Source organism: Crocuta crocuta, unplaced genomic scaffold (assembly GCF_008692635.1).
Source record: "Crocuta crocuta isolate KB4526 unplaced genomic scaffold, BGI_CrCroc_1.0 scaffold25, whole genome shotgun sequence".
In the NCBI taxonomy this organism is placed as follows: Eukaryota; Metazoa; Chordata; class Mammalia; order Carnivora; family Hyaenidae; genus Crocuta; species Crocuta crocuta.
This window is the reverse complement of record NW_027532015.1, coordinates 20769082-20781864: the sequence shown is the minus strand read 5'-3', so window position 1 is coordinate 20781864 and position 12783 is coordinate 20769082. Positions and strand designations below refer to the sequence as shown.

General features: G+C 42.8%; 1 protein-coding gene across 4 annotated transcripts in view; it reads right to left on the bottom strand.

Annotated features, from left to right (window-relative positions):
• The window catches only part of ARHGAP18 (Rho GTPase activating protein 18), a 195174-nt gene that overhangs the window by 96805 nt on the left and 85586 nt on the right, over positions 1–12783 (bottom strand). Inside the window, exon 1 of one of the 4 annotated variants that reach the window (XM_077776177.1) lies at positions 8829–8935. The exons of 2 other annotated variants lie outside the window; for them this stretch is intronic. In XM_077776177.1, the coding sequence (XP_077632303.1) occupies positions 8829–8902 (74 nt within the window). In that variant the 5' untranslated portion in view covers positions 8903–8935. Of the gene's footprint in view, positions 1–4715; positions 4748–8828; positions 8936–12783 lie in introns of those variants that run through there. One more of the 4 variants, XM_077776180.1, reaches the window with a different exon arrangement.

Genomic DNA, 12783 nt, shown 5'->3' with positions numbered 1-12783 from the left:
GGAGAGAGAGAGAGCGAGAGAGTGAGAGTGATAAAGAGAGAGAGAGAGAGAGAGAGAGAGAGAGAGAGAGAGAGAGTGAATTTTTAAGCAGGCTCCATGCCCAGTGCTGAGTCCAGCCTGGGGCTCAATCTCACAACCATGAGATCATGATCTGAGCTGAATCATGATCTGGCTCAACTGACTGAGCCACCCCAGCAACCCACCAAGTGAATTCTTAATTTCAACTTACCACAATCATTTTAATATGCACTCCTTTTGTTTCAGTGCTTATTTTAAAATGTTTTAAAAAGTTTTCGTTCAAACCCATCCTATCTTTGGGAGAAACTCACTGACATGAGTATCAACTGCTTCTGTAGAATGCTGCAGGCACAGAATACATTTGGATTTTATCTATACTAATCCTAAAAACACACCTTAAAGTACATTTTTAAATAAATCTTTAATATAGATTTGATTTGTCCTAATTTGCCTCTTCCTTCTAAAGATGTAACAAAATGTTCCAATTAATACTATACAATCAGTCTATTCCATTGCCATCTGTCATCTGGACTGTTATTATTCATAGGGGAAACTCTAGTTATTATTCATTATTTATATTTCACCAACTTGATTTTTTTCCTGGCAAGAATATAACAAGGAATAGTGAGAAATATAGCTGGAAAAGCAGACTGGAGCCCTGATGAGGGAGATAGTCATTAGTAAGCATGTACTCATTTAAAATATGCTTACTAAGAACCTACTATGCACCAAGCAATGCAGATCCAATTATGAACAAGCCCAACAGGATCCTAAATATATAGTCACCCTGGGAATACAGACAAGAATGACAAGAATGTGAGACGCACCCAATTGGAGTGTTGCTTTTGAAAAGTTAATATGATGATCAGGATTAAAATAAATTAGACCAGGCTTGCATTAAGAGTGTAGAATATACACAAGTAAACAAAAGGAGATTCTTCTGGAAAACCAAATTGAATGGTAGACAGTCCTCCTGACCAAGTGGCTTTCCATTTCATTTTTATTTCTTTTCCCTACTGTATTAGTTCCAGGTAGCTGCAAATTTCCACAAACTTGGTGGCCTAAAATGTATGCTCTCCTAATTCTAGAGAACAGGCCAACTCAGAATCACTGGTATCCAGACGCTCTAGGGGGAGCCACTCCTTGCCTCTGTTGGTACCAGAATTCCCTCGCTCTTGGCTCACGAGGCCTGACTTCACTTTCTGCCTCCATTGTCACACACCTTCTCTGTGTGACCACGAAGTCTCCCTCAGTCTTTCATAAGGATAATTGTGATTGCATCTGGGGCCCAACTGGCTAATCCAGGGTAATCTTCCATCTCAAAACCCTTAAATTAATTGCATCTCCAAAGACCCTTGTTTCCAAATAAGGTAACATTCACAGATTCTGAGAATTAGGATCTTAAATCTTTAGCAGCCATTGTCAGACTACCACAGCCACGCAGAAAGACTAAGAGGGAAAATGGATAATGGCGGGAAACGCCAACTTGACTAACCCAGAGCATTTACAGTGTTCTGCTCCAAATACATTTGAAGAGTGTACCTGCTTCTATATAGTCAAAACCTCAAATATCTTTGCAAAACAGCTCCTAAAACCCATTTCAGGACTCTGGCTGGTTTTTGACTATATTAATTATGGGGAGAAAGAGCCCAAAAAAGTTCAGCGAGGCTGCCCAACACAGGGCTGGTTCTCCAGAGTACCTAGGACCATGGGCAAACCTGTTCTGGAGAAATTCTGCACCTAGAACTTTTCCAGTCTCTAGAATTGGAATAGTGACATGGCATTCACACCGGAGGCATTCCAGTTACAGTCACTTTTCTAGAATTACAAATCTCTTGGGTACAGATGCTTAAGAAGTCTAAGGCTGGGGGTGCCCGGCCAGCTCAGCTGGTACAGCATGCAACTCTTGATCTCAGGGTCATGAGTTTGAGCCCCATGCTGGGAGTAGAGATTACTTTAACAAGAAAAAGAAAAAAGTCTAAGGTAAATCATATGGACAATACGAGCGGTAGAGAGAAATCTTGACTTCCAGTAAAAAAAAAAAAAAAAAATTAAGGCTTCCAGTCAAATCACTGAGGAGCCACTACGCCTTTGGTACTTCAGCAGTTAACAATACTGGAGGCTGGGCCAATTCTTTGGTTTCCTGACCAAACTATTTGAATAGAACCATAACACAGACCTTTTAATCCTGCTTTGCCTCATTATCTTGTAACCCAGATATGGAGAAATGATGCTCTTCTAGAATCTGCTAAGCCAACGATCCTTAGCTAAAATTCTTACTCAGAAGTATTCCTTAATATTGTTAATATACAAGGTTGTCCCCTAAAAATGAGAACATTCCAGTATAAAATATTCAACCTGAGTCAATGATCACCTGTATACAAGCTCCTTCTACTTTCTTCCCTCTCCAGACCTGCACCAGTATGTAAATTCAATTCTTAGCCTTTCAAGCAAAAAAAAAAAAAAAAAACCTCAGATGTTATGATGTCATTATAAATATATTTCCAGCTTCCTTAAACTACTAACATTTTTGGCTTCATAAACAGAATAACATTTCACAGTTGCACTGGCTTAGAATATAGCAACATGAAAGCAAATGCAAAATGAATAATAAACTAAAACCAATACATTACTCAAAGGTTATCTGATGTAGGTAGGGCAAGCACTATGAGACAGTCCAGTGACATGAAACATTAGATTTCACTTTGTTTTCCAAGAGTATGGCGAACGAGCTCATGGGTTACGTAATCGCCCCTTGTCCTCATTCGTCGGCTTGCCTCAGGTAGCAGCTGTTGCAGACAGCGAATATATGTGCATTGTTTCCCCTCCACTATCTCATCATGTAATACCTTTCCACGGCAGTGAACAACCTGTATTCTCTTATAGAACTCATTGTAACTTAATTTCAAATGCAACAATTGTGCCAACCGTACACACCGTAATTACAGAATCATAGAATTTTTAAGAGGAAGGGTCACTGGAGATGGTATGAAAACAGACATGCATCGGTCCCCATCATACTTTCTCAACAAAAGTCCTTCTTTCCCTCCCCACTTCTCCCCAGGTTTTGGTGGAACCAAGGCAAGGACAATGCCGGTGTAGACATGAAGGCATGCCGGGGTCACCAATGCCGGGGTCACCAAAGAGATGACTCCAGCTTTGGGATATAAAACAACCTGTACCATCGCTCTTTGTCAAGCCTGAATACTGATTCGACCGCTGAAGGACCCTCATCTCATTTCCATACGGCCTTGGGGCTATTTCCCTTTCTGGCCCAGTGCACAAGGCAAAGGATGAAGCCTTAGAGCCAAGCAACAGCACAAGAGAAATCAACCCCACCTGCACCAGCACAGGGTGCACACGAAGTCTCACGGACAACCGGGCGCCATTATCCGTGGACAGGTGTAGCGACAAAGATTGCTGACATAGGTGTTGGAGAGAGAAATTCTTCCACATTTGGTTACACATTAAACTAACACTCTAGAGATACAAAGAAAGATGATTATGCCCCAAAACACTGTCATATAATCAGCAATCATTTATTGATTGTACAAAGCATGCCACATATTAATGAGATGTGGAGATTCAGGGATAAGTAAAGAAAACAATGTATTCGATGCTGTCATGGTTAATATGCTTGACAGATACAAGAAATGCATACGTGGAGCTCAGAATAAACAAGGGACTACACAGTAAAACACAAAAGAGAATGTGGTTTTTTTAAAAACTCACATAATGCATTTTTATCAAAGAAAAACACTCATTATATCCCACTTTTATCAAGGGACATAGCTTGATAACATCATTATTTCCTATTGGCTGTTCTATTTCTCTCTCTCTCCTGCCTGTTTCTCCTTTCCTTTTTTACTTCTATGGTTTAAAGTAGTCATTCCCAGGGGCGCCTGGGTGGCTTAGTCGGTTAAGCGTCCGANCCTCTCTCTCTGCCCCTCCCCTGCTCACGCTGTCTCTCTCTCTCCTAGAAATAAATTTTAAAAAAATATTTAAAAAAATAAAAATAAATAAAAAAATAAAGTAGTCATTCCCAGACTTGCATACTCCAGAAAATAAAATTACTTTGCGGTAGAAGGAATCAATGAAGAGTTGCAAACTTTTTCTTTGCTAATTAACAACATTTTTTTACAATGAAAAGCTATATATCTATTTGCACTAGCTTCACTTCAGCAGACACTTGATCACATAAAAGAATGGGACTGCAATTCATTTAAGTATAAGTCAAATATCAGAGCCTTCCAGATCTGATTGAAAGTATGAATCACTGAGGGACGCCTGCGGGACTGAGTGGTTAAGTGCCCAACACTTGGTTTCAGCTCAGGTCGACTTCACAGCTCATGAGATCAAGCTCCATGTTAGGCTCCATGCTGACAGTGCAGCTCCCACTTGGGATTCTTTCTCCCTCTCTCTCTGCCCCTCCCCTGCTTGTTCTCTCTCTCTGTCTCTCTATCTCTCTCCCTTTCCTTCTCTCTCTCTCAAAATAAACAAACTTTAAAAAAAGAAGAAGTGTGAATCATAGAGCAAGAAAGATACCACATAACAAACAGGAAGAAAGAAGAACCTCGAGGGGTCAAAAGTAACGAAGAACAGAGGCTGTGGATGACAAACTTTCCCTGCTTCGCCATCTTCACTGGGGCCAGCCCAGTTCGCCTTTCACAACCCGCGAACACGGAACCAGGGCGTACCTCTGTCCGCAGCGCATGAGGTGAAGGAGGACACCAGCAAGAATCTTAAACGGGATGCAGGGAGACCTGCACGGGAACCGTGGGAGAGGGTTGCTCAGAATGGGAGGCTGAGGAAACGCTGGGGAGAAAATGATTTTTTAAAAATATTTTTGAGAGAGAGCGCAAGCACACGTGCCCCTAAGTGGGGGAGGGGCGGAGGGGGAGGTAGAGAGAGAATCCCAAGAAAGCTCTGTGCTGTCAGAGCAGAGCCCGACGCAGGGCCTGAACCCACTAACAGTGAGCTCATGACCCGAGCCAAAGTCGGACACTCAAACGACTGAGCCACCCAGGCGCCCCAAGAAACTGCCTCTTGAAAGTGTGGAATGAGAAGTGAAAAAGCCAGAGGCCAAGAAACAGACACTGACAGCCTGAGGCAGTTGAAGTACAGATTGGGATTGGAGCAGCTGAAAGATAAAGTACCAGTTTGAGAAATTTGAGGGGAAAAAATAACAAAGCCCCCTAACGGGCTCCGTATGCAGGCCTGGAGAGAGAGATGTCAGGGACGGCTCAGAGGTCACGAGTGGCGAAGACGCAGGCCAGCAGCAGGACTGCCAGTGGCCCAGAGGAAGTAAGACAGGAAATGATGCATCAGATAGCTAAGAACCCAGTATTTATAGTGTCTGTGGTTTTCTCCAGCAAGAATACAGAGTGAAGTAGTCTGCATTATACACCTTGGTTAAAATTTAACCGGGAGAACAATCATGTATTAATGATACAAACTGTTGCTTTAAGAGAGATGTCTAGGAATGTGCCTGTAGGGGAAAAAAAATGGAGGGAAAGTTAAGTTCAACAGTGCCTAGCTCAAAAGTACTTGTATAAGTGACCTTTGTGTTGTTCTTTGCACTTTATTTTTCCACATCTTCTCTAATGAAAACATTATTTCGTCAGTAGAGCTTTTGGAATTTCAGAACTAAATAGGTTAGAAGGCTGGGCTGCCTGGCTGGCTCAATCGATTAAGCATCTGACTTCAGCTCAGACCACGATCTCAGAGTTCATGAGTTCAAGCCCCACGTCAGGCTCTCTGCTCTGCCCAGAGCCCGTTTCTGATCTTCTGTCCCCCACCCCACCCCTGCCTTTCCCCTGGTGTGCTCGTGCATGCTCTCTGTCTCTCAAAAATAAACATTTAAATAAGCAAACAAAATATGTTAGAAGGTTTTGTGTTCGTTTGTGAGTTTCATGGGCCCACATATACACATACAACATGTCCACCTACTTTATTATAGAGGTATTAGTACACTGGGAACAATCCAAAACCTCACTAACACATCCACAGACGTTAACAGTGAGTCAGCACGGTCTGCCATTATATTTCACATAAATCAGAGGTATGCGGACCCACCCTACTTCAGCGACCCTGATCATAAAGTCCAAGAAATTTCAGCCCAACAAATTATTTAACCTAAAGCCTGACACTGTCAAGGACCAATATCACAAAGAATGTTTCACTGAGATCTGGGGGGGGAAAAAAATCCTGCTAGAATTATAGAAGAGCTCAGTACTTAAGATTTTCTAGTATTAAATAAGGCACTACACAGTGATGAAGAAGTGGAATGGACTGAGAAAACCCAGCATGCGAGATCACTGAACTAGAGAACGGGCATTATTCCCACCTCAAACTCTGCCTGTGGACTCTGGCCATAGAGTAGTCATGAAAAGGACAGACTCTGGAAACCAGACTGTCAGGGTTCTGAGCCCAGCTCTAGTACTTTCCCAGTGTGTCTTCACCTTGTGCAAGCTTCTTAACCTCTGTGCCTCAAAGCAGACGATGATTCTACCTACCTTCGTGATACTGTGAAGTATCCAGGGGCCACTATTCATATATAGGACATTGTGAAGAACACAGCAGTCCTAGCCAACTATAGGGCACTGAATAAAGGTTGGCTATTGTTGGGGCGCCTGGGTAGCTTAGTGGGGCGCCTGGGTGGCTTAGTCGGTTAAGCGTCCGACTTTCACTTAGGTCATGATCTCGCGGTTTGTAGGTTCGGGCCCCGCGTCGGGCTCTGTGCTGACTGCCAGCTCAGAGCCTGGAGCCTGTTTCAGTCTGTGACTCCCTCTCTCTCTGACCCTCCCCTGCTCACGCTGTCTCTCTCTCGCTCTCTCTCCTAGAAATAAATAAAAAAAAAAAAACATTAAAAAAAAAAGGTTGGCTATTGTTACTTCCATCCTAACGGGAGATGTTGACAAAGCCTCAGCCTTCTCAAAGGCTATTCTCAAATGCAACCATACACTGTGCTAATGTGCTGTCCACCACTTGATACAGTTTGCCATAATCAAAATAATGAAGTTGCTTTTTTTTTTCATTCCCACTTCCTCTTATTCTTGCCTCCTGACCTACAGATGAAGATGAAGAAAGCTGATACTAGAGTGTCTCAAAAATCCTGGCATGCCAAAAGTAAGAGGCCCGGATGGTTTTCTTCTTCCTCGCTCACACCCTCCCCTGGGGAACCAAGGGAACTTTACTCAAAACTCCAGTATGTTGGCATCAACGCTTAAAATCAAAAGCAGGTTGACACACCGTAAAGGAAAAAAGTCTGTACTAAAGGAAAATTAAATAAATATATTCTTTACAAACGCCTATTATAACTAGATCTCCCACGGGACAACCCAATCTCCAGGAATGCAACTCTAATTATTTCCTCAAGTCACCTCGCTCGATGAAAAAAAAATTTCCCCAGCAGGGCCATCCATTTGTGTACTAAGCGCCAGCACAAACTGAATTATTAACTTCCACTAGAGCCAAACACCCTCACAGCGATAGGCTTTGGTCTTCCTCCGCCATGCTGTCATCTGTGCTTGCCCTCTGCGGGCTGAGCTACGCATCTCCCGGTGAGCTTGTCTTTTCCCAGCTGTTCACACAAGCTCTCTGTGTTCTATTTTTCAGTACTAGGGAACTCTAGAAAGCCCACCCCACCCCCAAATTTGGGCACGGACAGTAACTTCCAGCCTAGCACTCCACCAGTAAGATGTCAGGCCGAAAGTTCCCTGTTAGGTAAGCTGACAAACGCCAGAGGCTTACCCAGAGTTCCCTTGGCTCTTCACAGGGAACTAACGTCTTCCAAGCTCAGCCTTTTCCCTGGGATGCTAAGAAAGCCAACCACCTGGATATTCCAGCAAAACATGGCTTATGAACTTCCAGAATCCTCTGATTTACAGCCACAGAAGTATTTCTACAAACTTCTGGCTTTCTCCAGATTCACATTTCTTTCAAAAGTCAGGAGAGTAGTCTTATCAACTTTCACTGAATTACCCACCTCCCCCCAAAAAACAAAGCAAACAAAAACACCCCACATTTTTTAGAAGCAATGGTTTCATCACTTCAAGGTGTCAACTGGCTGCAAGTACAATGGAGATATTATGCTCACTTGTTAGAGACCAGCGTCCATGTACCACACCTTCAGGACTTGCAACACCAGTTCATGGGTCCCAGTGAAATCATAAACTACCACAGTTTCCCACCTTCCAAATTACTGCAAATGGTAGAAACTACAAATGTGAACTCTAGACATGGAAGGGGCTGACGGTCTACTGACGGAGCCTGTGGCTGAAACCTCACCCCGATAGAGTTAAGAAAGTGTTTCCTGCCAGCCTGGCAATGACGAGGCATATAATCTCTTTCCTCTCCCTCGGGCACTAGATAGTAGTCATCAAAACACCCCCAGCACAGGCTTAGAGCTCACCAAAGCAGGCCTGGCCTGAGGACCCTTTTTCATTCTCTTTTCTAAGCATGAGAAGGCAGCACACAAGCAACTTTGTTCTAGGAAGGCAGACCTCACTACAGGAAATGAACTTACTGGCACTTACTTTACATTTCATACCAAAAAAAAAAAAAAAAAAAAAAAAGCCATCCTTTCTTCTCAGCTACCTCCTTACCTGTGTTGACCATCTCCCTGTCTCCTCATCACATGTTGTGTAGATCTGACTCTCTCACAGCTATACTGTGAGCTATATTCATACTAGGACAGATGGAGGGAGACTATCTCAGATAGCGTAACAAGTTCAGCAGGGACGGAGCAGGTTTCTTTTCTAATTTGCAAGGAGCTTAATGTGCATCACCTAATCTAATCTTCATCTCACCACTGAGGCAGAAAAGTCAGCAGGTTGTCCCAGGTCATAGCAGTAGTAAGTGATGGAGTCAAGTAGGAAGCCATGTGGTCTCACGATCCTGAGCTCCCTCTCTTCACCACAAAGCCGTTACATTACACCTATCTCAGTTCAGTAGATCCAAGGATCCAGGATGAGGCACTTGGGTATTCTGAAAAGTGGGAAGGCTACAAGTGAACACAGATTGAAAGAAATCCCAATTCTTCAGTCAAGGTTGGGCTTTAAGGCTTTCCACAAATTGGCCTCAACCTCCCCTTCCAGATTTCCCTTCCTCATCTCTCTCTCCAGCATCCTGTTCTCTAACCAAATTAGAATCCTTATAGAATTACCCTCCATCTGAAGACCTTCCTCTGCCCTGTGGTCCTTCTGGCTGAATTTAGAATCAAACTGACAGGAGACAGATTAACAGGAGAAAATCAAATTTAATAGGTGCATGGGGACTCCACACAGGCATGTAATTCTGAAGACAATGAGGTAACTAAAAGCTTATGTGAGCTAGGGAGAGGAGTACCTGAGGACACAAAGGGAGAAAGCTCATTAGCAGGAAGGTACAAGGAGATGTTTGGAAAAACAAGGTAGTCCAATCATGCTGATGGGCTCCTGCGGGGAGGGCGGATCTCTATTAATAGCTCACTTCCGGGTTCAGGCTCTCCTTTCCCATGTAAACGGAGGCTGTTGAAGGGGAAGGCCAACTAGCTGTTCTGGAAACTGCAGGGTCTGGATTACTTTTAATTCAAAATAATCTTTTATGCCAAAGTGGCCCATCTTGGGGCAGCCTGTGCTTGGCCCCTACATGAACCTCCCTCTCCTCAGAATGCATTTACCTTCTTTCCCGCCCCCACCTCCCAAAACAAAATCTTACCTAAATCACTGGAACAAGATGAAACTTGAAACTTGCTCTGATCCTCTTAGTTGAAGGTAAGATGTCCTTCCTCTGAAAATACTCCAAACAGGGTTTGGGTTTTTTTCTTTTAACCTCTATTATAGTGACTGTACCTTGTCCTGTCACAGATACGTGACACAGCTCAATCATCCTTAGTAGACATTTGAAAACTCCTTACGGGGGTTTACCTCTCAGTATCACAGTGTATACGTAGCCTCAGACAGAACACAAAGCACCTGTTCGACAAGCCAAGGAGTTACGATAGCACCATTTTTGTGTTTGTTTTTAAAGGTGTCCATCATCAACAACTGCTACACTGCGTAATGGAAACAAATTTGGCCACTACCAAGGATGACGATTCCATCTTTTGTGGATCCAGGAGACAGATTCTGAGTGCACTGCTTCTAAATACTACCTAGGGGCACCTGGGTGGCTCAGTGAGGTAAGTGTCCAACTCTTGGTTTTAGCTCAGGTCATGATCTCACCGTTCAAGAGCTCCGCATGGGGCTGTGTGGTGGCAGCATGGAACCTGCTTGCGATTCTCTTTCCCTCTCTCTCTGCCCCTCCCCTACTCTCTCTCAAAATAAATAAACTTAAAAACGTTAAATATCTCTAATACAAAAAAAATCTTTATTTTCTTTCCACCGCCTCGAGAATCTCAACGTCGTGAACCCAAAAAGAGGGAGACTCTAAGTAATTCTTTAACATCCAAAAATGTACATACTGCTCTCCTTTGTCTGGAATTTGCTGAAAAAGCAGAACCAAAGGAATTTCCAGAGGAATAAACAGTTGCTCCCATGGATGACCACTTCCTGGCCAGGCCTCCAGGCCTCCTGAGCAGCATGGGAACAAACTTCTTCATCTCCATCCAACAAGAAGAAACCTGACAGCAGCCAGGGAAGGAGGGTCCTCTCAGATGAGGATGGGAGACTCCGCCTCTCTCCCCGCCACCTCCACCCCCACAGCGTGGAAGAAGAAATGGGCAGGTGATGTCTGTGCATTTGAAATCTTCACCAGAGGACTTCTGGGAAAGATGCAGGAAGGATACTCCACATGCACATTATTTCGCAATCGACATCTTCTGGGGACAGTTTCAGAAACCACTGCAAGTGTGAAGGCAAAGCACAGACATGTAGACATATTCCTAGTCCTCTATTACAACACTCAGAAAAGTTACACATCTTTCTTTGGCTTCTCAGGGGGACTTGTAAAAAAAAGAATCCCTAGAATACCAATTCTTTCTATACTTCCCTCACCCCCTGCATCCAAGCCTTCAAATTTCCATTCTGAATTCTGAAACTACTAAGAGGTTTGACCATTTAAGTCAACTCGTCATTTAATTTTAAAAGAAGTTTAGTTGGGATACCTTGGTGGCTCAGTCAGTTGTGTGCCCGCTTTGGCTCAGGTCATGATCTCACAGTTCATGGGGTCGAGCTCTGCATCAAGCTCTGTGCTAACAGCTTGGATGCTGGAGCCAGCTTCGGATTCTGTGTCTCCCTCTCTCTCTCTCTGCCCCTCCCCTACTCATGCACGTGCTCTCCCTCGAAAACAAACAAACACTAAATAAAATGAGACTAGTTAATTTCTGTTTTTAAAATAATTACATAAAGTGGGACACCTCGTTGACTCAGTCTGGTAGAGCATGTGACTTTTGATCTCGGGGTCATGAATTCAAGCCCCACATTGGGCCCAAAGCTTACAATCAATCAATCGACACATAAATTTAAATTATGAACATGATGCCTATAACCAGAAAACATGATTGCTTTGGCTCAACAGTTCATTTCTAACATTTTACTCATCATGAAACCAACAAAATCTCCTGCCCATGTAAATCCATATGTATGTGTATATATGAAATGATTTGCCTGGAAATTGTAAGTGCAAACAAACCAAATGACTTATTCATAGAGTGCAAATATTATCATCACATATGTGCAGTGTCTAAAATGGTACCTGCCATTAAAATGAATAAAACCACTGTTCAACTCAATTCATGCCTATCACATATATTCCTACAAAGACTATACATACTTAAAATAGAAAAGTCTTAAAAACTCTGATGTGGCTTAAACCAAAATGGTAAATTTTTACCCTAGTCTCAAGTCCTCTCTCCCTATATACAACATGCAAATTCCCCAAACATATAGTGATTCATGTTTCAAATATAGTGTCATGACAATTCAGATAATAAGAAACAGCTGATTATTTACATTACTCACAAGTACAATTTTAGAATCTGTAGATAAGGTTCATTTTCAAACAAGTAATTAATACTCTCCTTGTTTACTTTTTACCTGAGATAAAATACAAACTAGTGTAGATTCACTTTGAAAATACTGATGCATGGAGAAGGAGATACATATCTATAGTTTAGCATTAAGTAGGTTTGTAGCATTTACTACTCCTCTCAAAAAGGAGGAAGAGGGGCACCTGGGTGGCTCAGTCGATTGAGTGTCCGACTTCAGATCAGGTCATGATCTCACGGTCAGTGAGTTCAAGCCCTGTGTCGGGCTCTGTGCTGACAGCTCAGAGCCTGGAACCTGCTTTGGATTCTGTGTCTCCCTCTCTCTGCCCCTCCCCGGCTCACACTCTTGTTTTTCTGTCTCTCAAAAATGAATAAAGGTTAAAAATAATTTTTTTTTTAAAAAGGAGGAAGACATTTCCTACTATGACTTCATGAACTTAACATACGTCACAGTTTAGAAGACTCATTAGGGATCAAGGCAATCATATCCTTTCACAACATTTGGAAGTTTCCTTAAAAATCTCTGACACTAAATTCATTTCAGTGCAACCATCATTTATTCAATATAAACTACTTTTGAGTTATTGAAAAAAGAGGCTAGTCATATGCAAAGACACAGTGTAACAATCATTTTGCGTTTTCATCATCTGTGTGTAAGGCTCCATTGAAGCTGTTCTCGGAAGAATAATGAAAGGCATGTTATAGGACTACACAAAATCCTCCCAGCCTAAAGGCTATTCAATCCTTGCATTAGTCCACTGATGAAAACTGTGATAGGGGAAGAAGCAGGAGTGAGC